The 23520-nt window shown below is 45.9% G+C and overlaps 2 protein-coding genes across 5 annotated transcripts; one reads left to right on the top strand and one right to left on the bottom strand.

The window, feature by feature from the left end:
• Positions 1 to 101: 101 nt before the first annotated feature.
• On the bottom strand, positions 102 to 8394 carry LOC136950176 (retinol dehydrogenase 13-like). 4 transcript variants are annotated; one of them, XM_067244330.1, is made up of 7 exons: positions 8278 to 8394; positions 4086 to 4204; positions 3763 to 3918; positions 3557 to 3661; positions 3244 to 3456; positions 2795 to 2896; positions 1427 to 2210 (listed from the first exon to the last, which is right to left on the bottom strand). In XM_067244330.1, exons 1-7 carry the CDS (start codon positions 8340 to 8342, stop codon positions 1894 to 1896), a joined length of 1077 nt encoding a protein of 358 aa, XP_067100431.1. In that variant the 5' UTR covers positions 8343 to 8394; the 3' UTR covers positions 1427 to 1893. The 4 variants fall into 4 exon arrangements, 3 of the variants coding, with proteins under 3 accessions (XP_067100432.1, XP_067100431.1, XP_067100430.1); XM_067244331.1 differs by lacking the exons at positions 1427 to 2210; positions 8278 to 8394 and adding an exon at positions 102 to 327 and having other exon boundaries at positions 4086 to 5034; XM_067244329.1 differs by lacking the exon at positions 8278 to 8394 and having other exon boundaries at positions 4086 to 5034.
• Positions 8395 to 11376: 2982 nt separating this feature from the next.
• sbk1 (SH3 domain binding kinase 1) lies at positions 11377 to 23168 on the top strand. The gene is made up of 4 exons (XM_067245017.1): positions 11377 to 11613; positions 19364 to 19596; positions 20292 to 20494; positions 20927 to 23168. The coding sequence occupies exons 1-4, from the start codon at positions 11576 to 11578 to the stop codon at positions 21764 to 21766; spliced, it is 1314 nt and encodes a 437-aa protein (XP_067101118.1). The 5' UTR covers positions 11377 to 11575; the 3' UTR covers positions 21767 to 23168.
• The last annotated feature ends 352 nt before the right edge of the window (positions 23169 to 23520 follow it).

The following is a 23520-nucleotide window of genomic DNA, read 5'->3' on the forward strand; positions in this document are numbered from 1 at the left end:
TGGTTTACAATCCGGAAGACTGAAAGATAACACTTATATCAAAATGTTACATCCAAAAACTGAAATACATTCTTAATGTTCCAGATTGTGCCAATGAGGTCATGAGTCTTGCAGAAATCGATCCCCTTTTCCTCCTCCAGTGACTGTTGTTTTACGATGGCTCCACGTATCCGTCTTCGTTTGCAAACCGACACCAGATTAGCTGCTAGCCTGGGTGCTGCTAGTTTCCAGGATCGATGCTGAGCACGGTGCATTACCACGGAGAAAGCCCTCGTCTCATGTGAAGCAGGGGATTTATCGATGGGAAGAGCCCCATGAAATGGATCGCTGAAAAAAGCACAGGGTTCAACTCTCTAAGCACTCAGCCTACATGGCTACTCTGCTTAATGTCTAGAGAGAAATGACCACAATTCTGTATAGATTAACTAATGGTTGTATTTTTATGTTCTGCTTCACAGTGAAAGGAATATGTGCATTAGAGCAGGCAATATTTCTGATAGTTTTCAGGACATGAGCCAGTCATACAGTGTTGTAGATGATTGAATTCCGAGGACAAATGTGATAAATAAAGATCAAGACATACTCGTTAGTAATACACCACAAAGAGCCTGAGATTAAATTAACATAATTTCAGGTCTGAAAGAATTGACACGCATCAATACTGAGTGAAGCTTCATTCTTTGTATTTCATCGGCTGTAACCCCCAGATGGCGATATCGAGCTGCTTCCAACCAGAGAGGGGTAAACACACAAAGCCACTGGCTATTTAAAAATGATATGATCAAGAGAGACAAGAGCAAAACCATAAACAAATGCACAAATGCCTAAAACGAGTAAAACGGATTGCTTTGGGGCTCTCGACTCCAAAGTACACAATATCACGTGTGCCTGGGCAAATCTTTAAGTGTGTGTTCTAGGATCTAAGAGGACGCGAGGTAAATCTGGTTACGGTGTTGTCAGTGCTTTGAATGTTATTACCCCTCAAGCCAATTCATGATTAGGATACAGACTAAAATTTTAGGACATTAAACATTATTGTTGTCATGTGGTTTCCTTCACAGGCAAAATACCGTTTTTTTAAATGATTTTGAATCTACATTTAGTGGGGCCACAAGGCGGTCCAAGCTTGTTGTCACAGGGACACTGTCCCCCAACCCTAATCCTGTGCCTCATTGCGCAATAATAGTTTATTCAATGATAAATGTCCCTTAAGCTTTTAATAAACTGTGTATTGAATTTTCAGATGTCAGTTGTTTAAATAAATTACAAGCAATATTTCCCCTTGAGCCCTTCAATAGCTCCATGGAGCAACAGAAGTGTCTACGACTAGATCACGTTCTGTATCAGAGGACATTCTTTAAAGATATGGAATATCCTGAGGAGATCTCAGAGGACTTTAGTTTGTGGTACAGTTCTACACATCCAATTTACATAAATATTACTTTATTGTGACAATAGTTAAAATAAAACCCAAGATGACGTGACTGCCAAGACATAAAAAATATATATTTTGGGTGCTGAACAAGTCACTTTTGTCACAATGCCTTTCCAAAAATCTCCCAATACACTGTCAAAATAAGTCAATAACAATAATGCATTCTCAATTAAATAGTTCCTCTAAGGCTTCTTGTCCCTGTCAGAGCCTATATGAATACTCTAGGTCTCCATGGCTACAGTGTCAGACTGACATTCATTTACATTTAGTCATTTAGCAGACGCTCTTATCCAGAGTGACTTACAGTAAGTACAGGGACATTCCCCCCGAGGCAAGTAGGGTGAAGTGCCTTGCCCAAGGACACAACGTCATTTGACACGGCCGGGAATCAAACTGGCAACTTTCAGATTACTAGCCCGATTCCCTAACCACTCAGCCACCTGACTCCCATTCAAGGATCAGGGCTCCCTCCTTGTGTCTGTGTCTGGGCTGCATGGATGGGGGACAGTCTCTGCGGGTGCTGCTGTCGGCGTGGGCGTCTTGGCCTGCTCCTTCTCCGTCTCCCCTCCTGTCAGTTCCAGCCCCACCAGCCTGGCGCTGGCCTCCCACAGCCTACTAGACACCTCCTGGTCGAGGGAGTTGGGCGCCGGTTCCTTCTCTGTCATCACGTCATAGTAACGTCCCGACACCCCCACAAGCTCCTCAGCCACCGCGAGGTAGACGCTGGGCTGGGCTCCCAGCTCCGGACCCTTCACCAGTAACGTGAAGAAAGGACCTGCAGGGGGAACCGAAGATGAGTCAGATGGCTGAGCGGTTAGGGAATCGGGCTATTAAATCGGAAGGTTGGCGGTTCGATTCCCGGCCATGCGAAATGACGTTGTGTCCTTGGGCAAGGCACTTCATCCTACTTGCCTCGGGGGAATGTCCCTGTACTTACTGTAAGTCGCTCTGGATAAGAGCGTCTGCTAAATGACTAAATGTAAATAGTGAAGTGTTAGTGGAAGGCTCCAGTACAGTGAATCTAGGCTGAGTTTATTCAGACAATGTTTGAGGAGAAGGTGGGGAAGTATGGCAGTAATGTAGAGTTGGGGTCAGTACAAGATTGAGTGCGTAAGAGCTCATTCTAACAGCTTGGGGGAAAACTCATTTGGTCCTATGGAAAATAAAATAATCAGTGGAAGTAAGGGCAATTTGGAGTACAATATGGTGAATTATGACCACATGACAAATTTATGTGCAACAACATGCACAAAAGGCTAATGGATCTACACATTCTAGACAACATATGAATAATTAAACATCTACTGTACATATAACATAACCTAGTATCAACAACCAATGAAATGACTTTGTACTCACTCAGTACTGAGCTGGAGAACTTTGATTGGTGCAGGCCAGTGTGTCTCCCCAGATCTGTGGCAACAACCCCTGGGTGCAGGGCATTTACAGTAACCCCAGTCCCTATGACAACAACAAACATGAAAGGTAAATGCTACAATGTAGGATTGGTGTTGTAATCCAGACCAAACGGTGAACAAAAATACAGTGCCACTACCCACACACATTTTACATTTAGTCATTTAGCAGACGCTCTTATCCAGAGCAACTTACAGTAAGTACAGGGACATTCCCCCGAGGCAAGTAGGGTGAAGTGCCTTGCCCAAGGACACAACGTCAATTGGCACGGCCGGGAATCGAACTGGCAACCTTCAGATTACTAGCCCGATTCCCTAACCGCTCAGCCACCTGACTCCCTAGACACACATACTTATACAGCATACTAACTGCTCACACAGAGCTGAACTCGCCTTCAAGCCTCTTTGCGAGCTCTTTGGTGAATAAAACATTGGCCAGCTTGCTTTGGCAGTAGGCCCGCTTGGTGTCAAACTTCTTCTTCTCCCAGTTGAGGTCATTAAAGTCTATTTCCCCAACGATGTGAGCGAGAGAAGCCAGGTTGATCACTCTACTGGGGGCAGACTCCTTTAACTTGTCCAGCAGAAGATTTGTTAGCAAAAAATGTCCTGAAAGGGTTATCCAGAAAGTGTTACTCGTTTGCATGACAGCCAGCCAGATCAAGCCAGGTATAGTCCAGGTGACCTACATTGAAAGTCAAAAGCTTACCTAAGTGGTTGACTCCAAACTGTACATCAAAGCCATCCTCAGTTTTTCCAACAGGGCATCTCATCACACCTGCGTTGTTTATCAGTATATCCACACGTTTCTCCTCTGAAGCACAATACGCACATCGAACACGCATGAAAATCACACTTAACGACCAAGAGATCCTCTTGCATCATCGTGCCGTTTTCCATGCAGCTCTTCCAGACCTTGTTTGATCCTCTCTGCGAACTGGCGGATGGATTTGATGGAGGCCAGGTCGATGTGGTGTGCATACACGTGAGGGTTCAGAGTCTTCCCTCGAATCTCCTTGGCAGCGTCCTCACACTTCTCCATGTCCCTGCATCCCATAATGACCCGACCCCCTGTCGGTATGGAGACGAGAAGAGGTAGGTCCGAGTAGGCACTCATGAAACAAGCACAACGATGAGTTTACGACATTAACAAGTAAGTGGCTTAGAACTACATTTCCCATTTCCACAAACCATACTGGGGTGTCTAGACTGCATCCATTCACAGCTCAGTAGCTTACCTCTCCTTGCCAGTTCTCGAGCTGTTTCTTTCCCGATGCCTGTGTTGGCTCCTGTTATGACCACTGTCTTCCCTTTGATGGTGGCTTTGCTGGGACAGGGGCCACCTGTCAAATGGTTCCTATGAACACCACAGAAGTTCAAGTGCAGTGGCGGTTGCTGGTTTTTTAAAGAGGGGAAGCTAATTTTCACACCTACATCATAAAAATGGTCCATTTATTCATACGTAAATTTAGCCCTACGTTTGAATGAATTAATTTATTGAATGAATTTATTTCAGACAATTTTACCACAAAAGTGATTGGTAAACAGTAGTTATAAAAAGAAAAGAACAATCCCGAACAATATATACATATTCACCAGTATTAGCTCAGCAAATACTGACATATTCATATATACATTTTGAACATAAATAGAAACTGATAATATAAACAAGTTTTCCAATTGAATAAACGTGTAAGTATATATACCTTCAGACATGAATTAATACAAATTGTCTGAAAAGGGGTATGAAGAAGCAAAACTTATTTATTCATACCCCTTCTCCCTCTAATGGCCCTTATAGTAACCTTCCTGTTTGATTACTATGCTTTTATCCAAAATTCACAAAACAAAACACAAAACAAACAAAAAAACATATCCATGTACATACATAACCACGTACCAAACTGTATTCAACCTATATAGCAACAACCCTACAGCAGGCCCTTGTGAGACGATCACACTGCCCCACATACAGACACATAGCATACACACATATATACAGTGCTGAGTAGTGATACCATTCACCTCCCCTCTTCATCACAGTACCCGCTGAAAATCACCAGTTTTAGCCTTTTTTTTTTTTTTAAACAGCCTCATCCTTGGACTTTGCTTCAGCTCTTTTTGTAGTTTGTTCCAGACCTTCACGTCACTGACTGAAATGCACATTCTCTTCAAGGTAGTTCGAACCCTCACATTCCTTTTCAAAAATGCTCTGTGACCCTGTCGTACCAACTAGGCGTCTTTTCCAGTGACTTGACCAGTGTCCTCTCAATGGCCAGCAGAGCTAGGCTGCTTAAACGGCCTTGGCCCATTGTGTTACGGGTGTAGGACTTGAGCCGCTTTAAACAGGAGAAACTCCTTTCTACACCTGCAGATGTAGCTCCAATTGTTGCCACTAATGAGAACAGTTTGTAAAGCTGAGGCATTGCACTGTCCAACCCCATGTCTTTAAGGAACACCAAGTAATCACACAGCTTTCCCCTGTTACCCTGCAAGTCCTGATCTGAATACAGGACTTGAAGTTCAGACCTAAGTCTCCCTGAATCAAAGTGACGGCCATAACTTTTCAGGACACTTTGGAAGGCCTCCTCTGGAAACGCTCGTCTCATGTCATCAAACTTCCCTGGATTGACTAATTCTAAGAAGAGCATACTTTCCAAATTTGAAAAACGTTGAGGAATCTGCTCCAAGATGTTATCAAGGATGGCCATGTACAGATTTCTGTAGCGCTCTTGGGGATCCTGGGTCAGACGGCGCTTTCTCATGGGCTCATCTCGTGGGTCTGATGTGAGATCTGCTGCTTTGGCATAAACAGCTTGGAAAGCCCCCTCTGACCTCTTCTCTTTGACAAATGCGAGAACAGACTCAATTATTTTCTTGCAGTAAAGGACATCCATAGCCCTCTGCTGGACAATATCAAAGACCACATCAGTCTCAGAGAAGATTTGTTCAAATGTGTACAACATGAACACAAACTCAAAATCATCCAGTTTCCTCACAAAGCCTTTGGCACCATCCAGTGTATCATCATCCATTGTCGTATCTGCAATGATGTTATCAAATGTCTGCAGGAGACCATCATAATTGTTTGCCACAGTGCTCACTATCCGTGATGTGAAATTCCATCGAGTAGGAGCGTTCCTGGGAAACCTTGAACGGCCTGCACACTCCAGAAAAGACGTCCTCTTTGTGGATTTGGAAAAAAAGTTGCCAAACCCAGAGAGTGATGCAAAAAAAATTCTGCACTCAGGCAAGCATTTAGCACCTTGTGACAGCACCAGATTCAGTCTGTGTGCATAGCAATGCACAAACATGGCACTGGGGGCTATTGCTTTCACTTTGGCCTGAAGACCATTGAGAGCTGAAGGCATGACAGCAGCCCCATCATAGGTCTGTGCCACAAGCTTATCCTTAAAATTATAGCCCTGCATGTTTTCATTTAATACATCAAAAACAGACCGGGCATCTCGGCCCCCAGAAACATCTAAAAATCCAATAAAGCGCTCCTGAATTTGACCTGCACTATCCACATAGCGAACAATGACAGAGAGTTGGGCACGGCAGGATATATCAGTTGTTTCATCCACCTGCCATCCAAAAAAGGGAGCATCCTGAATTTCATCTCTGATCTCATCAGAAACGGTGGCTGCAAGAGCAAAGATCAAGTCATTTTGAATAGTATGGGACATACCAGAAAACACAGTTGAGGACTCGAATTGTGCAGACAAGACAGAGTCATATTTAGCTAACGTTTCTGTGAACTCCGTGTAATTCCCCTTGTTGGATGATTCACTACTCTCGTCATGTCCCCTAAACGACAGCTCCTGCCGGCCAAGCAAGGACGTCACATCAATTAGGCGTTTTAGGAAGGCCCTGTTTTGTTTGACCGTTTCATTATGTTTAGCGACTTGAATGCGAGCACCTTCATTGATTGCATGCTCAACCTTGATCTTGCCCATGCAACTTAATCTTGCACATGCCCTTACATGTTCATTGCTCTTTTCATGCCTTTTATATGCCCTGTCAAAGTTAGACAGATCTCCAAACCCCACCTTTGACCAAACAACACATCCGTGAGACGGTTTCATCAAGAGGCATGGCCAGCAGTACATTTTCTTTGTCACAGCACTTCCAGTCAGCCAGCTAACTTTGTCATACCAGGAGAGCTGAAAAGACCTGTTACTTTGAACCAAATCAATCTTATGTGTTGATCTGCCCTGTTGTTTAATTCTAAGTTTCTCCTCGTAAGGAAGACTTTCAAATGGCTTCGCCAAAATCAGGTCGACAATATTAGCATTGTCTGCCATCGTGTGCAGTTTGCTAGCTGGCTAATTCACCCCTACGACACTAGCCTAGCCTACTGTATTGAGTTAATGAACGAACAATCTAACGAAACAATATTAAACTCGAGGGAGGAATTGTGGGAATTCGGTTAAACTGAAACAAGGAATGTGGTGTATAATTTTATGAAATAGCAATAGCTACGCAGAAGCTCGGAGTCCAGGCCAGCTCACTCCTCCATTCACCCTCAGAGACGCTGAGCGTCCGTGGGCGGTACAAAATCGCAGCATTTATCCAATGACCGTATAGTCAGATAATGTCTAATATGGGGAGAACTGCCACTCTCGGGAAATGTATGGGCAACAACGACTCACCCTGTAAGATATCGAAAGGACATAAGTACTAGTTCATTCAACTTTTGACCTATAATCCATATTGAACTTGCAAAAACTACAATCAAATCTGAGATTTCTCAACGACAATCAAGCGAAAAATACCAATTTAGCCGTCTAGCTCCATAGACCAAATTCATTTTGCACTCGCCCGCGATCACCCCCAGTGGAACTCAAATTCGGTACAATGGGGCTTAATAGGAACTCAATAGGGAGTGGACAGGCTTTCCGTAGACGGGCTCTTGTATAGTTTTGAAGCACTGAAAAAAAACTGTTCAAAGCAGCCCCATTGAAGTCCATGGACGCCAGGCTTCAACAGGGAAATGCACCGTGAAGCTACGAGAATGTATGAGAAGGAAATCGAGTCAGTCGACCTGCTAATATAGCTGATTCTGAACGAACTCGTCTTCGAGATGAACGTGTTCTTACACATTTAAAATGTTAACACTATAGTAAATATTTGACCATACATTTTTGGACATTTTAGGGGAAGTCGAGTTTCCCTTGCAGTCTTAAAGAAATCGCCACTGTTCAAGTGATTGGCAACACATGATGAAAAGCCTAGTTATGTCATGCACTTCAATTGAGAATTTGCATTTGTGGACAACTTTCAACACAATCATAATGATGTATTCAATGACAGCAGGATACATAAATGAGTCTAAATCCTTAACATATAGCTGAACGGTTGATTACATATATGAACTAAAAACACAAAGAATAATTAGGCTATATCCTATTCTGTCTCCATACTCACTTCAGTAACACAGCGCACCCAAACACTGTTCCAAACACCGAAACTGGTAATATATATCTGCTCATTGTTAGTCAGGAATATACACGTTAAAACAACATTAAATCACTTGTGTAACTTCCTTAATAGCAGGTTTGATGATGCTACTCAAGCACAAGGTTAAAGGCGCACGCTAATAGACGTCACCCACCACGTACTACTCGGCCAATCCGATGAGGAGAGGAGTAAGAGCTCTTGAGAGGGTTATGGGAAATGTAGTGAATAACATGAACCTCTGCTCACATTAGTTTATCGCTAAACGATTTATTTAATATATATGTAATGATATATTCCCAAGTAGCAGACTACCTCAAACGATGTGAAAAGTCTAGATACATTGTGAAATGTGAAAAGGCTCGATACATTTTCACCTGTAGGCTACCTTTCAATTCCCATTTCAAGTCAACTATAATTTCCGCATTAACATCAATATGTCTGCTATTTACTTGACTGTGCTCACAAAGATTTCTCAGATATTAGATATCCTGTCCTGGCAACATAGAACAAAAGCTGATTAATTAGGCGAAGGAAGTAAAGACTTGCGTTTTAAAGTACTCTCTCATACAGACGAGTGCACCAGTAACCCTAGCCAAAACAAATAAGAGGGTGGATTGCTTCAGAGAGAATATTGAGACTGGATGACTCAGAGCTGCCTTATGCAAACAATGATCTACTTTAGGACAAGATAGATGAGATATTCCTCACAATTTGAATATCCTTACATAAAGTCCACTGAAGTCCAGGAAACAGAACAACAAGTTTGAGGACAGCGAGGAATGAGGCCACCCTACATCGCAGGGTGGAAGGCTTGAGGTGACACAAAAAAAAAGAAAACTAGGACAGGAGTGGAAAAAAGTCGGCTGGTGTCTTAAAAAAGAGAGGGGGAGGAGAATGAGGAAAGAAAGCTCGAAGGAAAAAGAGAGAGAGAGAGAGAGACAGGAAGACAAGTACTGTTGCTCCATTTGTTTACAGCCTACAGTCCACCCCCCCCCCCCCACCCCCCCCCACCCCAAGTGTGTCTGACCCGCCCCTCTCACTCTGTCAGCTCAGGGTACTTGACCTTCAACATGATTTATGGCAACCTGGTTCCCACGGTAACCCGGAGGAAACTCTCAGTCTTATCTACCCTTGCCCAATTGCAAAAGTGTGAAGCTTGAATCCCTCTTGAAAGAGGGGAAGTACAGAACTGCCAGACCTGGCTGCTGCTAGGGTTTCTTGGGGCCTCTGGCTAATTGGTACTCTGGGCCCTCAAATCTAAATCCTACAGGAAAGTATGGTGTTCTACTGGGCCCCCTGTCTGGCCGGCTCCCTTAGAGTTGTCCTAATCTTACCCACAGTTACGGTCCCCCTGACTGTAGTATTCAATACATGTCTTTCAGTGTGGGACAAGAAAACAGCTGAACGGCAGCAGGGCAAAGGTATTAAGGTACATCTCAAAACATTGGCTGGTCATGTTCCTAGCACTGACAAGCTACGCGTCCTCTCTCTTACTTTCTTCCTCTGTGGACTGCCCTGCCCTGTTTGTGTGTAAACAGCTTATCTTGCACTACATGTAGGCTTGTCTCAATTTAGGAGTTGGAGTGTTTTAAGCCTTGTGCTGCCTTCGGGTCACAATGACCCGAAGGTTCACAACGACCCATCGTTGTGTTGCGGCAACTTTACCCAATACAAAAACAAATAAAAAGCATTTTCTTTTAACCTTCGCGCTGTGGGGGGTCTGAGACAACCCGACGGTTAAAAGAAAATGCTTCACTTTATTTTTGTATGAGGTAAAGTTGTCTTTGACTGAAGGGTCCCAATGACTGAAGGGTCACAATGACCCGAAGATAACATAAGGGTTAAGTGGAAGAAATGACTGCATTAGGAAAATAACTGGTTACCAAAGCATACACCCCCCCCCCCCCCCACACACACACACACACACACACACACCCGCATACACAAACCTAGTAATCAACTACTGTGGTCCTTGATTTCTGATAATGCACAAAGAGGATTAGGGACTACGCACTGAGGTTGATAAGACCATCGCTGTTACAGGGAGTCAGGTGGCTGAGCGGTGAGGGAGTCGGACTAGTAATCCGAAGGTTGCCAGTTCGATTCCCGGTCATGCCAAATGACGTTGTGTCCTTGGGCAAGGCACTTCACCCTACTTGCCTCGGGGGAATGTCCCTGTACTTACTGTAAGTCGCTCTGGATAAGAGCGTCTGCTAAATGACTAAATGTAAATGTATTTCAATCCCCTTGCTTCAATCCAATCTATGCTGGTCGGCAAAACATGTTTGGGAGACTGCCTGTTGGAAAAACATGTGATGGGAACCACAACCACTATTAAATTAATAGAAAGTCTTGCCACGTTGTTACCCAATAAAGTACTTAAAGTCCCAAGCAACTGAATTATGCAACAGTCATTGGGTTCATCCAGAGTAAAAGCTTAGCAAGAGCCATTTATTTAGTGTTTGGCACCAGGCGCTAGGACCCGGTGCACGTGAGCCTGAGCGATGCCCAGAAGGTGGAGACGCCGAGGCAAGCGCAAGCGAACAATGAAAGAGCTGGCTCGTTGTGTCAAAGGAGTGGCGAACTGTTGTGAACGCTGTTGGAAAACGAAGTCCTCAAGTAACGGACCCATCTCGCCTGTTACACATTAAACTAAATGAAGCCGCCGAGTGAATGGGTTTACAGGTGGAAGAGCATGTAGTTTCACCCGCATACTGAAAAGAGCACTGTAAACGAAAGGACCTGCATGTAACAGTGAGATGCTTATTTGGGTCAGGCAGACCCCTAGAAGAGCAGAAGATAAACACGCACCCGCCTCCCACTGTCTCGCAGGTTGAGACGGTGTATGCTCTCCACAGAAGAATATAACAGAATTGGAGAACCTTTTTTCACGGCTTCAGCTGCAAAAGGCATCCCTTCATCTCTGACTAGCCAGGAGCTAATTATCTACCTTGCCAAAGAACAGCCTGAAACATAGACGCGCCTTTACGCACGAAAACAACAAACAACAAACGGACACTGAAACGAAACGGAGTGTTTACGTTTTTGAGACAGATTATAGAACAGGTTTTCATCAGAAGCCCAGATAAATTGTCGAAGTTCTGCAACACTTGGAAGGAAAACTCATGTAGTATGTTTGTGTCATGTGCTTTTCTCTCCAAGTCCAATTCTAATTGATCAGAAGAGCATCCATTCTGTTAATTGTCATTGGCACTGGTGGATCAATCGGTCAGAGGCGGAGCGCAGGTGCTCTGCTTGCTGCGCGATGCAGGACCATGGAGAAGAGAGACAGGTGGCCCGCAGGTAAATGGACGTGGTGCTTTCTGGACTACAAGTCCTACATGTTACGATGTTATGAATATTGCTTAATTTTAGCAACACATACATTTCTTGAATACCGTGTAAATCCATTTGGCTAATGATAACTTAATGATGAACATGCACTGACTCTATTGTTTTGTGTTCGGTTGTTTCTATTCGTAAAGCTCGTCCCCAATGAGCGTCATCGTGTCAGTTCAAATGCAAAATATGTTCGGCGTTTTACCGATAGCAAAGTCAGTAAGACTGGGGACATCCACACATCAGTTGTAAATATACAGCATATGCCCACTTTGTGAACAGAAAGTGACGTCTTCAACATAGCAATGGTGCAATCCTAAAATCAGTCCAAGGTTCAACAAGGTCTGAGCTTCATACAGTGGAGAGCTGTCAATAGCATTAACATTTTATGGTGGTAAATTGCAGTCAATATAAGCACTCAATATGTAAATATGTTCTTTCCTGAATACAGATATATAATGAAATTATACTTATTCATGAGCTTGGATGGTTTCGGTTCTCCATGTGATTTTTCTCCATGGTGCCAGCAAATATTAAATCAGAAGTTCATTTTACAGAAATGCTTTGCATTTGTTATTCAGCATCAAAAAACAGATCAACAAAGAGGGCAGTAAGGATAATTCAAGACATAATGGCCCACACTTCAGTCCGGGGAAGGGTAATATAACACTCATAATGCCTAGTAATGCCGGATAATGCATGTCTGACTCTATCGGACAATAAAAGCAGCCAGGCCCTGTGTACATAATGGACTATTAATGACGGTCTTTGGTGCTAAGGGGTGTGTTTCATTTTTGTCACACACACTTTATGCCTTGTCAACAACACATTGACTCAGCTCACCCTCGTAGGGTCATATTTTGTTCAAATGCCGTCACAGAACAATGAAATAAACGAGTGCTCCTTTATACCCCAGCAGTTCACCACCTCTCTCTATAATTCATGGCCCGACTACAGAATGTAGCGTACATCACAGAACACAGCAAGCTTCACAGTTTGCATCGAGGGGTGTGAAAAATCTGTGTGCTCTGGCTGGTAGTATACAGGTTCTCAGTGCACTGAGGAGGAGTTCAGTTCAGAGAGACTGTGAGAAAGGGAAAGAGAGAGAGAGAGAGACTGAGAGAGAAAGAGAGAGCTGGAGGCTTCCACGGGATGATAGAGTTTAGGGACAGGTCATGTGATGTGCTGGGTTGTGTGGAGGGGCAGGTCGAAGCTTCTCTTGAGGTTGCATTCCGGAATGAGTTAACCGAGGCAGACTGGAGGGATAGAGGAAGGGATTGAAATGGATTGGATTGCAGCTCTCCTACTCAGCACCCCTGGTTATCAGCATCAGGGATTCAGATATTAAGGTCTAAAGGCTAGGAACTGGATGCTGGATCCTAACATCATGGTGTTTCATTGGTGTGTATGAAGAGATGGTTCCTCTCTCGTTTAAATGGTTGGTCATTTATTTTTGGTTTGTTGGATCTCAGTGGCCCTCCACCCTAACCCCCACCCCCCTCAGACTTCCCACTTCCACCTTCATCCCTAACCCATCAACCCACAACCAGTCGTTCCCCTACGTTAGTGGTTTTGGTGCCCATGTACTGTACTGTACACACACACACACACACACACACACACACACACACACACACACAGACAAACACCCGTGGAGTCACACTCCCTAATCCATTTCACATCAAAGGGCCCCATTCTCTTGTATCCGCCTTAGGGACGGATGCATCGCTTCAGTCCAACTTACATCGCTCCCAGTGCTCCGAGGCATCAGAGATGCGCGTGCGTACCAGTGGGAAAAGTACAGTCTGTTCTCTTATTGGGTGACTGGGTGCAATTATAATTCCCGGTTGATTGCTTTTTCGAGGTTGTTGATAATGAGTAACTGTATTCAGACAGAGTAGTTCTCTTCTCTATGGCAGCATACATGACAGTAATGTTAACTGTTGTGTTTTCTCATGATGTGGCACTGCAGTATTTTCCCATTATGTTATTTGCTATTGCTCTATGTTCAATTCGATTCGCTTTATTGATCCCAAAGGAAATTCAAACATTCAGGTAACACTGTGTGCACGATTTCTGAATAAGCAAAGCACGTAGAACACACTATCACAGCAGCAATGAAGTATCAGAATAAATGGAGCACTTACGTATGTCAGTACAGCTTGATGAGCTGTGGCCAGCATATTGCCTTGTGTGTTGCCGTGTGACCCGGAGCTTCCAGGCTGCACTCTGGGTTGTGTGTTGTGTGTGTGTGTGGATCCTCTCCATGCGCGTGTTCACCCTGGAGCTCGCCCCTCCGTGTCTCAGGACCGCGGCTGTCCCAGTGTGTCCTGGCTGAGGCCTCATCGTCACCATCCGTGTCTGACAGATCCCAGAGCAGCAGGTCGCTCTGTGGGAGGGGGGAGGGAGGGGAGGTGGGAGGGAGGGGGGGTGTGAGGGGGGGAGGGGAGGGGGGGTGGGTGTGAGGGGAGGTGGGAGGGAGGGGGGGTGGGAGGGAGGGAGGGAGGCGGGGAGGTGGGGTGGATAGAGTGGGAGGGGACAGGGGGGGAGGGAGGGAGGGAGGCAGGCAGGAAGGCAGGAAGGCAGGGAGGGAGGGAGGGAGGGAGGGAGGGAGGGAGGGAGGGAGGGAGGGAGGGAGGGAGGGAGGGAGGGAGGGAGGGAAAAGCGCAAGGCAGGTGGGGTGTGGGGAGGGTCGATAAAGGGAAGGGGAGAGTGGGTGGAAGGGAGAGAGAGTGGAGAGGGGATCACACGGTACGCATGGACCACAGCGGGGTGCGGAGGACACGAAGCAAGCGCTCGCATGAAAGCAGGCTCGGCCGAGTAAAGGTGATTTGTCAAAGTGAGTGGCCGTGGCCCAGGTTCCTGGTCGTCCAATCACAGCTCGGCTGGAGGTGTTCTAGGCTACGTGTGTGTGGCCGCACGTATGCGTCTGCGTGCGTGTGTGTGTGCATGTGTGTGTGTGTGTGGTTGACTGAGGAGGGCGCCAGGCCTTCTAACTCGCTAGCCCCCCTTCCTGGGCGCTGCTGCTCGAGTTGCTAAGGTAGATGATTCAGTTATTTACTGGAGACTGAACGACTGCCAAAGCCAACAGGAAGTGAAAAGTCAGGACTTCTCAGGATGACTGACGTTTTGTTCTTTTGTACAATTCTCTTATGAATGCAAACTGAAAGACACACATTGAAACAGTTTGACAGCATTGAAACACATTGAAAGTGGAAGAAAATGACAGCATGGTCATTTTCTTCCAGACAGAGAATATCAGTTACAAAGAGTTTCACACGTGACATGTTAAACCGAAGGTGGTTCAAAGAATTCAACCCAGATGAATCCAAATGGGTGCACTATTTTCCCCATCACTGGTACAGTCCGCCAATCTTACCCCAGACAGGCCCTTACCTCAGCCATCAGGAAAATGACTTGCCCAATCAGCACCCCTTGTACCGACTATAATGGAGATAAACCCTACCCCAAATGGACTCCTGATTGGTTTAACGAGACCCAATCGCTGACAGATCAGTTCTGAATAATTCTCATCATTACAGGCCAGGGCTCTGGAGGCTGTCAATGAAGCTGCTGATGGGCCAGTCTGCGCTACACAAAAGCAGTGTGAGCACTTAGGCTGCTCCGAGCGCAAAGGTTGGGCTCCTGATGGGAAATTGGACACAGGAGATCGGTCTGAACAGATAATGACTGTCTTTGAGGAGGAGAGGTCGTCGCAACAGAGATGTGATGCAGACACCACAATCTAATTATTTATTTGATTAGTCCCATGTTTACATTTCCAAGAGAGGCTTCTTTGGCTTTAAATGGGAGGAAAACCTCCTGTGATTGACTTTCTGTTTGGGAAGTTGCTTGGTCAGATCGCCCCCCCCCCACCTCCCCCTTTCCTACCCACCCATTAACCCAGCCCCCCTTCCCTCAAGGTCGCCAGGCAACCCACAAGAATGGAATGGACAGCACAGAAAGACCAACAGAAGCCTCCACTCTATACTCACGTTAAATTGGTGCCGCAAATTACATTTTCACAGTACAACAGATGACAAAGTGGAACATCAATTTATTTCTTGCATTTATTTTTTATCAACAATTGGCATCAATCAGACATTCACGATTGTCTAACCCTTGTGTGATGCTTATAGAGATACCAGAAAAGAATAACCAGTATAAACTATATACAAGCAGGGAGTGATCTGAATGAAACACATTCATCGATTTAAAAATAAAATCTGGTCTATTAGGTGATGCATATACAAAAAAGAAAATCCCAATTGAGTTCAAATTGGTCCAATTTTTAATTGACCGATGCTGTGACAAAGTATAATATCTAAAGTGATTCATCAAACTGTTATTCATACCTCACTAACGGCAATCCTCTCCTCTTGTGACAAGTGTTCACTGACGAGGTGTACCAGCTCATCAGCAAATGAATTTCCTCTTGATTGCATTAAGGTATGAAAACAGTTTGAATGGAGACAGTTAGCGCACAGTAGATATTAAACAGTTACAGGGAATGTACGATCTGTCACATTACTCAAGGAAAAAAAGTCTACGCTGGAAGCGGCCCTGCATTCTATTATGAAGAAAATGGTTCCCATGGAAATGTAATGTTAATTTCTCAACGCCGACTCCTGTAAGATCAAACGATCTAATTATCACTGTGTCCCTGTGTTGGGCTTAATAAATTCTCAAAACGTTCGAGTAGGATAGCATAGATGGCGCGCTACGTGGAACAGGGAATACGAATGAACTCAAACGTTCTGTAACAAAGCCAACCACTTCCCATGTTTTTCGACAACAACAAGGAACAGAAAAGGCCTCTCTTTGTGACAGAATCGAGTCTGAATCGAGGCTGAATAGAAACAAAAGATGTGGACGCCAATCGTCTCGTAGGGTTCAGTGTGATCCTCATGTCCTGCCAAGTGTACGCTCAGCAAAGGTCAGCTGGCTCCGCCTTGAGCCCTCTGGGGTCTGGACCTGTGAGGGTTTACTTTGTCATCGCATCCTTGTCATTGACAGGAAGGTGTGATATAGTCCTGAAGAACACATTGTGGCCTGTGTCTTGTGCATATAACAGTGTCCTGGTATTCAGAGAGGGACTGCAAATGTCTGGATTGCCTGAACCCTGGCAATTGATGCCTTTTGCTTTTGTTGTTCCATTTACTATGAAGGAAGACGTTTGGATGTGTTCTCTTTCAAACTCAAGTTCATTGTCTGAGGAAAGTGTCCAATCAAAGCTGTGAGCGATTTAAAGCTGAGAAAAAAAACATGAACCCAGGAAGAATGAAACCCTTTAAATGTGTGTACTGGCTGGCCTGTTTCCTCCTCAGCCTGGTCTGACAGGAGGACAGGACAGGGTTCTGAGAGGTGGTGTGTGTGTATGTGTGTGTGTGTGTGTGTGTGTGTGAGGGTGTGTGTGTGTGTGTGTGAGGGTGTGTGTGTGTGTGTGTGTGTGTGAGGGTGTGTGTGTGTCCGAGGAGGGCTGGGGCTGACTCCAGAAGAGGCTTCCTGGAGCCCAACAGCTGCTCCCTCGCAGAGATAGGGCCACAATGGAACTCTTTGATAGGGCTGTCACTGCCAAACCGCTAGCAGACACACAAACACAGTCACACACACACACACCCGCACGTGTTTACACGTGAGCACAAACAAGTGCACACAACACACACACACACACTCTCCCCAACAAATACATTCTCTCTCTGTCTGTCTTTCCCCTCACTCACTCACTCACTCACTCACTCTCACATTCACACAAACACATGCAAACACACACCACATCCACACAGCTGAAACACAAACGGAAGCGTTCCACTTCACATTCACAGCGTCACTTCAGCGGAAGGTGCCATCTTTCCCTTCCTCCCTCGCCCCATTTGGGGTCTCCTAATCATGTTGTGCAAAGGAAATGAGCTTGCACGTCTTGGGTTCAGGGGTGGTTTTATTTTTCTGGGGGTTGAGTAATGCGATTAAGTTCGCCGCCTTAGCCATGTGTCCTACTCTGTAGAGCCCAGGGAGCATGGAGCCCGCCAGCACTGAAGGAGTGCTGGTAAACAAACTCTCCCTTGTCTGAGTGCATTATGATTAATGGACCTATAAAAGCAGGAAGGATCGTCAACTTCAGTCAGCCTGTTTCTGACTGTCCCTCATCGCTTACCAAGCTTTAGTCAAAGTACATGTAGTCATTTAGCAGACGCTCTTATCCAGAGCGACTTACAGTAAGTACAGGGACATTCCCCCGAGGCAAGTAGGGTGAAGTGCCTTGCCCAAGGACACAACGTCATTGGCCTGACGGGGAATCGAACTGGCAACCTTCCGATTACTAGCCCGATTCCCTAACCGCTCAGCCACCTGACTCCCTAGTATGAGGAACATACAGTTTGTCTTCAGTAGAACACCTTGAGTTTTCCTTACTCAAGGTTCCATACTTTCCTTTGTGACCTCCAACGTGATCTAAAAGGGATGGCAAGTTCGAAAACATTTGGTGGAGTTTGTTGCGGCTGTTTTCAGCCTCTGCGTGTGAGGAATCAAGAAAACAAGGAGGGCAACAAGGCAGCAGGGAAACAAGCGCTTGCATCCGCAGTGTTTTTCCTCTTTAATGTAGTATGCTGCAATATTTATTACAGTCTTCCTGCAACATAGCTGAGTAATCCTAATTGGCCAAGTGAAGAGTGGAACAGTGAACAAAATCTTGCATGCGCCTGCAAGATCAGTTCTAATACTACATCTACGTGTGAAATGTATTAACAATTGATTGTGTCTGTGACAGATTACTCATCTCTTTGTGTGTGTGTGTATGTGTGTGTGTGTGTGCGCGCGCGTGTGAGAGAGAGAGAGAGAGAGAGAGAGAGAGAGAGAGAGAGTCGATTCAGTTTCATCCATTCCACACAGACACAATGAACATATCAAAGGCCTCAGGTTTGATACAAATCACTACTTATTTAGATCCACGATTTATCAGGAATTATCTAATCAATCTTTTTATGCTAAAGACACAAGGCACTTTCTCCTAGAGGTCCCACTGCATTCCTTACTAAACTGTCCCATGAGTTTTCTAGGGTTCAGCAACTTCACCAGACTGCCCGGAGCAACCACAATCCAAATATGTTTACTGAGCACTGCTAAAGTAATCCCTTTTACTCCTGTCACGCTATCGATTGTATGGAGATGAATATGTACCTGAGGTCTGAGCCTAGTGTTTCCACTGTAGAAAATCTCCACCATGCCTCCATAGCAACTCACTTTAACCCAGTCTGTGTCAGCTGTTTGCCTGCCTCCACCTACCCATATCGATTTCCCAGTAATGGACAGTATTGTGTGTAGATCTCACTCCAGTCAGGTCAGAGGGGCTTCTCTGGTTTAGGTTTTAGCAGTTTTCTACCCACAGGGACTTGGAGTCAGATATGTTTACCCAGCACATTGCCTAATCTCCTCTGAGACCTCCACTCACTGATTGATCGCATGTTAATGAGTTTCTATTGAGTGCTGTCAGCTCCACACATAGACACAGCCACATGCGAAGGTACACACGTACACGCCCAGTGGCATGCATGTCAGACACGCATAAACACACACACACAGATAACAGATACACACACGCAAACAACGTCAGAGGTCCGATCCTTACACCTGTGCACAGCATTACAAAGCCCTGCGTACTGACTGGAAACCCCTCCATCGTCACATGTCCTTCTTCTCTGTGTCTTCTCGTCCCCAGCCTGCCACACAGCGTCAAGGCCAGCCTATCTCTGTCCCCGTCCGGGCGCGGGGGCAGCGGAGGGTCACCCTCCTCCAAGGTGGGCTACAGTGGCGGGGTACCGGTCGAGGACATGCAGGCCCTGGCCATCACCACCCTGTCGGCCGCGGACGTAGCTAAGCACTACGAGCACATCCGCGAGCTGGGCAAGGGCACCTATGGGAAGGTGGACTTGGTGGCACACCGCACACAGGGTGAGTCAGAGTCAATGTGAGACCAAGGTTACAACATGATCGGCATAATCTTTTAGTTAGTTAGTTAGTTTTTAAGGCTGGTGCCTGCTCTAGGATGTTATTTACTAGTGTATCTTTTTGGATGTTGATGTGAATTTAAAGTGGAGATAATGCACTGTTTAAAGAGTTTTGGAAGGATTAAGGAGGTCAGAAGTTACTTTGGTGTCAGCCTGGTTGTTTGTGCTTATCTCAGAGTGAGAGGCAGGGTTAAATAGGGTGCGAGGCTACTGTGGGCTAAAGAGCATCACTGAGTGTCTGAAAATGGTCAGGAGATACACTTGAATACTGAATGAGTCTTGAGAGGTAGATGTGCTGTGCTCATTTTCTAAGAAGCTCTGTATTCACAGCTGCGTGTGTGTGTGTGTGTGAAACTTTGTGTTCGTCACCGCAGACTGGCAGCTGGTACTGAGAGGCAATGAGGCATGAACCCGCAATTTATACTTACAGACAGTTGAAATGTGAACTTGTCCCTCTGAGATAGATTTCACGTTGTTTCCTGCAACAAGAAAATGTGCGATCCAGAAGTGATTTGTGTTTCTAACAGCGTAACACAGCATTTTTCAAATGAATCAATAAAACGTGCGAGTCAATGAACTCCCGGACTTAATTCAGAATATGTATACCCTCTACATGTCTGTGTCTTTTCAACCCGTCAGGCACCAAAATGGCTCTGAAGTTTGTCACCAAGAACAAGACAAAGCTCAAAAGCTTCCTGAGGGAGTTCAGCCTCACCGGCACCCTGGGCTGCAGTCCCTTCATCATCAAGGTGCTGGACGTCCTCTTCGAGACGGAGGACAGCTACGTGTTTGGACAGGAGTACGCCCCCGCCGGAGACCTGTTTGACATTATCCCCCCCCAGGTAGGACTTTGACCCCTCCTCCCGGGCACTCCTCCTGTCCCATCATCTCAGCTTCCTGCTGTCGTCCAATCAGATGCAGTGTTATGGTTCCATCGTAGTTTTAACAAGCTCCCGTGGGATTGGAGCCTCTCTGTAACTGGGCAGAGAACAACTCTCGTTTTGTCACGTCTTGGTGGGAGAATGCTGTGCTCCAACATGCTTACGGAAGCTTGTTAGAAATCAGCCTCTTTTGTTAAGCTTGTTTGTCTTCATCTGAATGTTGTCTAATGTGTTGTATTGTACTCTTCTCTTGGTCCCACGGTACTCAATTAATTTGTACTTACCTTTTATTTTGTCTAATCTTTTGTCCATCTGTCCACACCTCCTCCTTTCCGCCTCTTGTCCTCCTCCATCTTTCTCCCTCCTCCTCCTCTCCTCCCCTCCCCTGTCCAGGTGGGTCTTCCAGAGGAGATGGTTAAGCGCTGTATGCAGCAGTTGGGTCTGGCTCTGGACTTCATGCACAGTAAGAGCCTGGTACACCGTGACGTCAAGCCCGAGAACGTGCTGCTGTTCGACCGCGAGTGCCGGCGGGTCAAGCTGGCTGACTTCGGCATGACACGGCGTGTGGGTTGCCGGGTGAAGCGTGTGAGCGGCACCATCCCCTACACGGCGCCGGAGGTCTGCCGGGCCAGCCGGGCAGACGGCTTCCTCGTGACCACCAGCTTGGACGTGTGGGCGTTTGGCGTGCTGGTCTTCTGCATGCTGACGGGAAACTTCCCCTGGGAAGCCGCGCTGCCTTCCGACGCCTTCTACGAGGAGTTCCGGCGCTGGCAGAGGGCGGGGTGCCCCACCAGCGCCTACCCGTCCCAGTGGCGGCGCTTCACGGACGACGCCCTGCGCATGTTCCAGAGGCTTCTGGCCGCCGAGCCGGAGAAACGCTGCGGAGTGAAGGACGTGTTCTGCTTCGTCAAGTACGAGCTGGTCAGCGAGCTGCGGCGCCGGGCGTCCTGCCGGGCCAAGAGGAGCGAGAGGTCCAGCTCCGGCGTGTGTCCTGGGAGCTGCGTGACCTCCTCGTCCTCCTCCTCTTCCTCCTCCTCGTTACGCTCCTCCCACAGACACCCGGAGCCCTCCACGCCGCCGGGGACGGCCTGCCTCCGCCCGGCGCCGCTCAAGCGGAGCGTCCTGTCCGATCCGCTCTCCTCCAGAGACGACTCCGGCCAGCACCACTCGCCGGGCCGAGACAAGGCCAAGAGCCAGATGGTGATGGCGACGGCCATCGAGATCTGTGTTTGAGTGCGGCAGGAAGAGCGGCGGGGTTTGCAGGCGTTTGCCGAGATAAGTGACGAAGAGACGAGAGCTTTTTGAAGAGAACCACGTGCACTGCCTTGAACTCAGCCCCGTATCGAATCTTGATGCCATCGAGATAAACGTCATCACTCAACTCACGCTTTCTCCTTTGGACAAGCCATTTTCAGCGCACACGTTTGTCATTTTGATTTGCAACCCACCGTTTACAGTTCAGGTGAGGCAATGTTGACAAGTGCGCTGTTGCTTTGCTGAGCCATTTTTCTTTGTTGGAAAACAAAATAACCATCCTATTGATTCTAATTTTACAAACAAGGCTCACCATTTCAAGACTGTCTGTTAGAAATGTTTAGTCCTTTCTGCCATAACCCACCTTCCTTTCCCTAAATCCCTCTTTCTCGATCATCTATCTATTTATAAAATTGCCCCAGGGAGGCCTATGTGACAGCTGGTCAGGTGACGTGCTATGCTAAACTTAGGCTAAGAAAAATGGGCCAATGATCTTGAGGCATTTGATCTCGACTACATTTGATGGACACATAACAAAACAACTGGAACTCTAATGCTGTATCCAAAGTGTAAAAAGTAAAATTGAAAATTGCTCTCAAGAAGGGACAATGAGAATCAATGTGAACCCCACATGTAGCACTAACTGTGGAACAGCGCTTGAACAGAATGAAAAGGGATCCTGCTGTCAGACATTATGCTCTTGGGGCACATCAGCAGGTCACTTCCTGTCTCAAAGGTTGAGAGTAATAGGTGACTTCCTGTTTAAAATTACCATTAAAAAAATAATATCTAACTGGCCTCTTCCAAATTAAATGCATTTTAGAGACATTCAAATGTTAGGAAACTGTTCCTGAATACAGGAATGGTTTCTTTTATACCTATCGTGTGTGGATCTGGGTGTATGGTCATGAGCGTTTGAACAAATAAAGCACAAGTTCTTTGTAACGGGAGTTAATCGCTAGTGGAAAAATCTACTTTATACTGTAAATATTGAATATGTCAAGCGGTGCACTGTAATGTCAGGTAGTTCAATCATGTAGCTCTTCCAGTTTTTCTACAGCTGGGATTGGGTGACAGGGTTCTAAGTTCATTGTCTGAACAATGCGCTGTATGTAGCAACAGAGAAACACAAAGTATGTACAGTATACAAAATATAAAGATATATGAAAATATGTTATAGTGGTTAGATTCACAATGTTAGGTGGTGGAGTGTAGCAAAGACTGTGTGGGTGAGACCTGACCAAGGAAACCTTAAAGCACTGTACTGTATAACACTGATATCTCCAAGCTTGATTCACGGGTGTTGGTCATTCCTGCTGTCCACCTTGCCAGACCCATAGATGTATATAAAGGGTAGATGTCTCGTCCGCATTGCTGGACAACGGAGTTGAAGGTCCGCACATGGCGGCCATCTTGCTACAGTCAACTCGCTCACCCATAACATTGTGTTGATGCTACATGTACTTTTTAAATGACCATAAGTTGCTAAATTTTCAACCGATTTTTAAACGGTTTGGTTTGTTATCAATGTCAGAGATGTGGTTACGCCACTGCATACTTATGAATAATTATGTTTTGTTTTTTATAGAATAGAAGTATGCAGTGGCGTAACGAAATCTCTGACGTTGATAACAAACCAAACTGTTTAAAAATCGGTTGAAAATTTAGCAACTTATGGTCATTTAAAAAGTACATGTAGCATCAACACAATGTTATGGGTGAGCGAGTTGACT

The sequence above is a fragment of the Osmerus mordax genome, chromosome 10 (assembly GCF_038355195.1).
Source record: "Osmerus mordax isolate fOsmMor3 chromosome 10, fOsmMor3.pri, whole genome shotgun sequence".
NCBI classification, from domain to species: Eukaryota; Metazoa; Chordata; class Actinopteri; order Osmeriformes; family Osmeridae; genus Osmerus; species Osmerus mordax.

Bases quoted from the DNA above. Each gene is read 5' to 3' on its own strand.
- sbk1 (XM_067245017.1), top strand. From the start codon at position 11,576: ATGCAGGACCATGGAGAAGAGAGACAGGTGGCCCGCAG. The intron at 19,597-20,291 runs GTGAGTCAGAGT...TCAACCCGTCAG, and splicing joins GGTGGCACACCGCACACAGG to GCACCAAAATGGCTCTGAAG. The intron at 20,495-20,926 runs GTAGGACTTTGA...TCCCCTGTCCAG, and splicing joins TTGACATTATCCCCCCCCAG to GTGGGTCTTCCAGAGGAGAT.
- LOC136950176 (XM_067244329.1), bottom strand. From the start codon at position 4,299: ATGGACCATTTTTATGATGTAGGTGTGAAAATTAGCTTCCCCTCTTTA. The intron at 3,919-4,085 runs GTAAGCTACTGA...CCATACCGACAG, and splicing joins TCGAGAACTGGCAAGGAGAG to GGGGTCGGGTCATTATGGGA. The intron at 3,662-3,762 runs GTCTGGAAGAGC...ATTGTGCTTCAG, and splicing joins CGCAGAGAGGATCAAACAAG to AGGAGAAACGTGTGGATATA.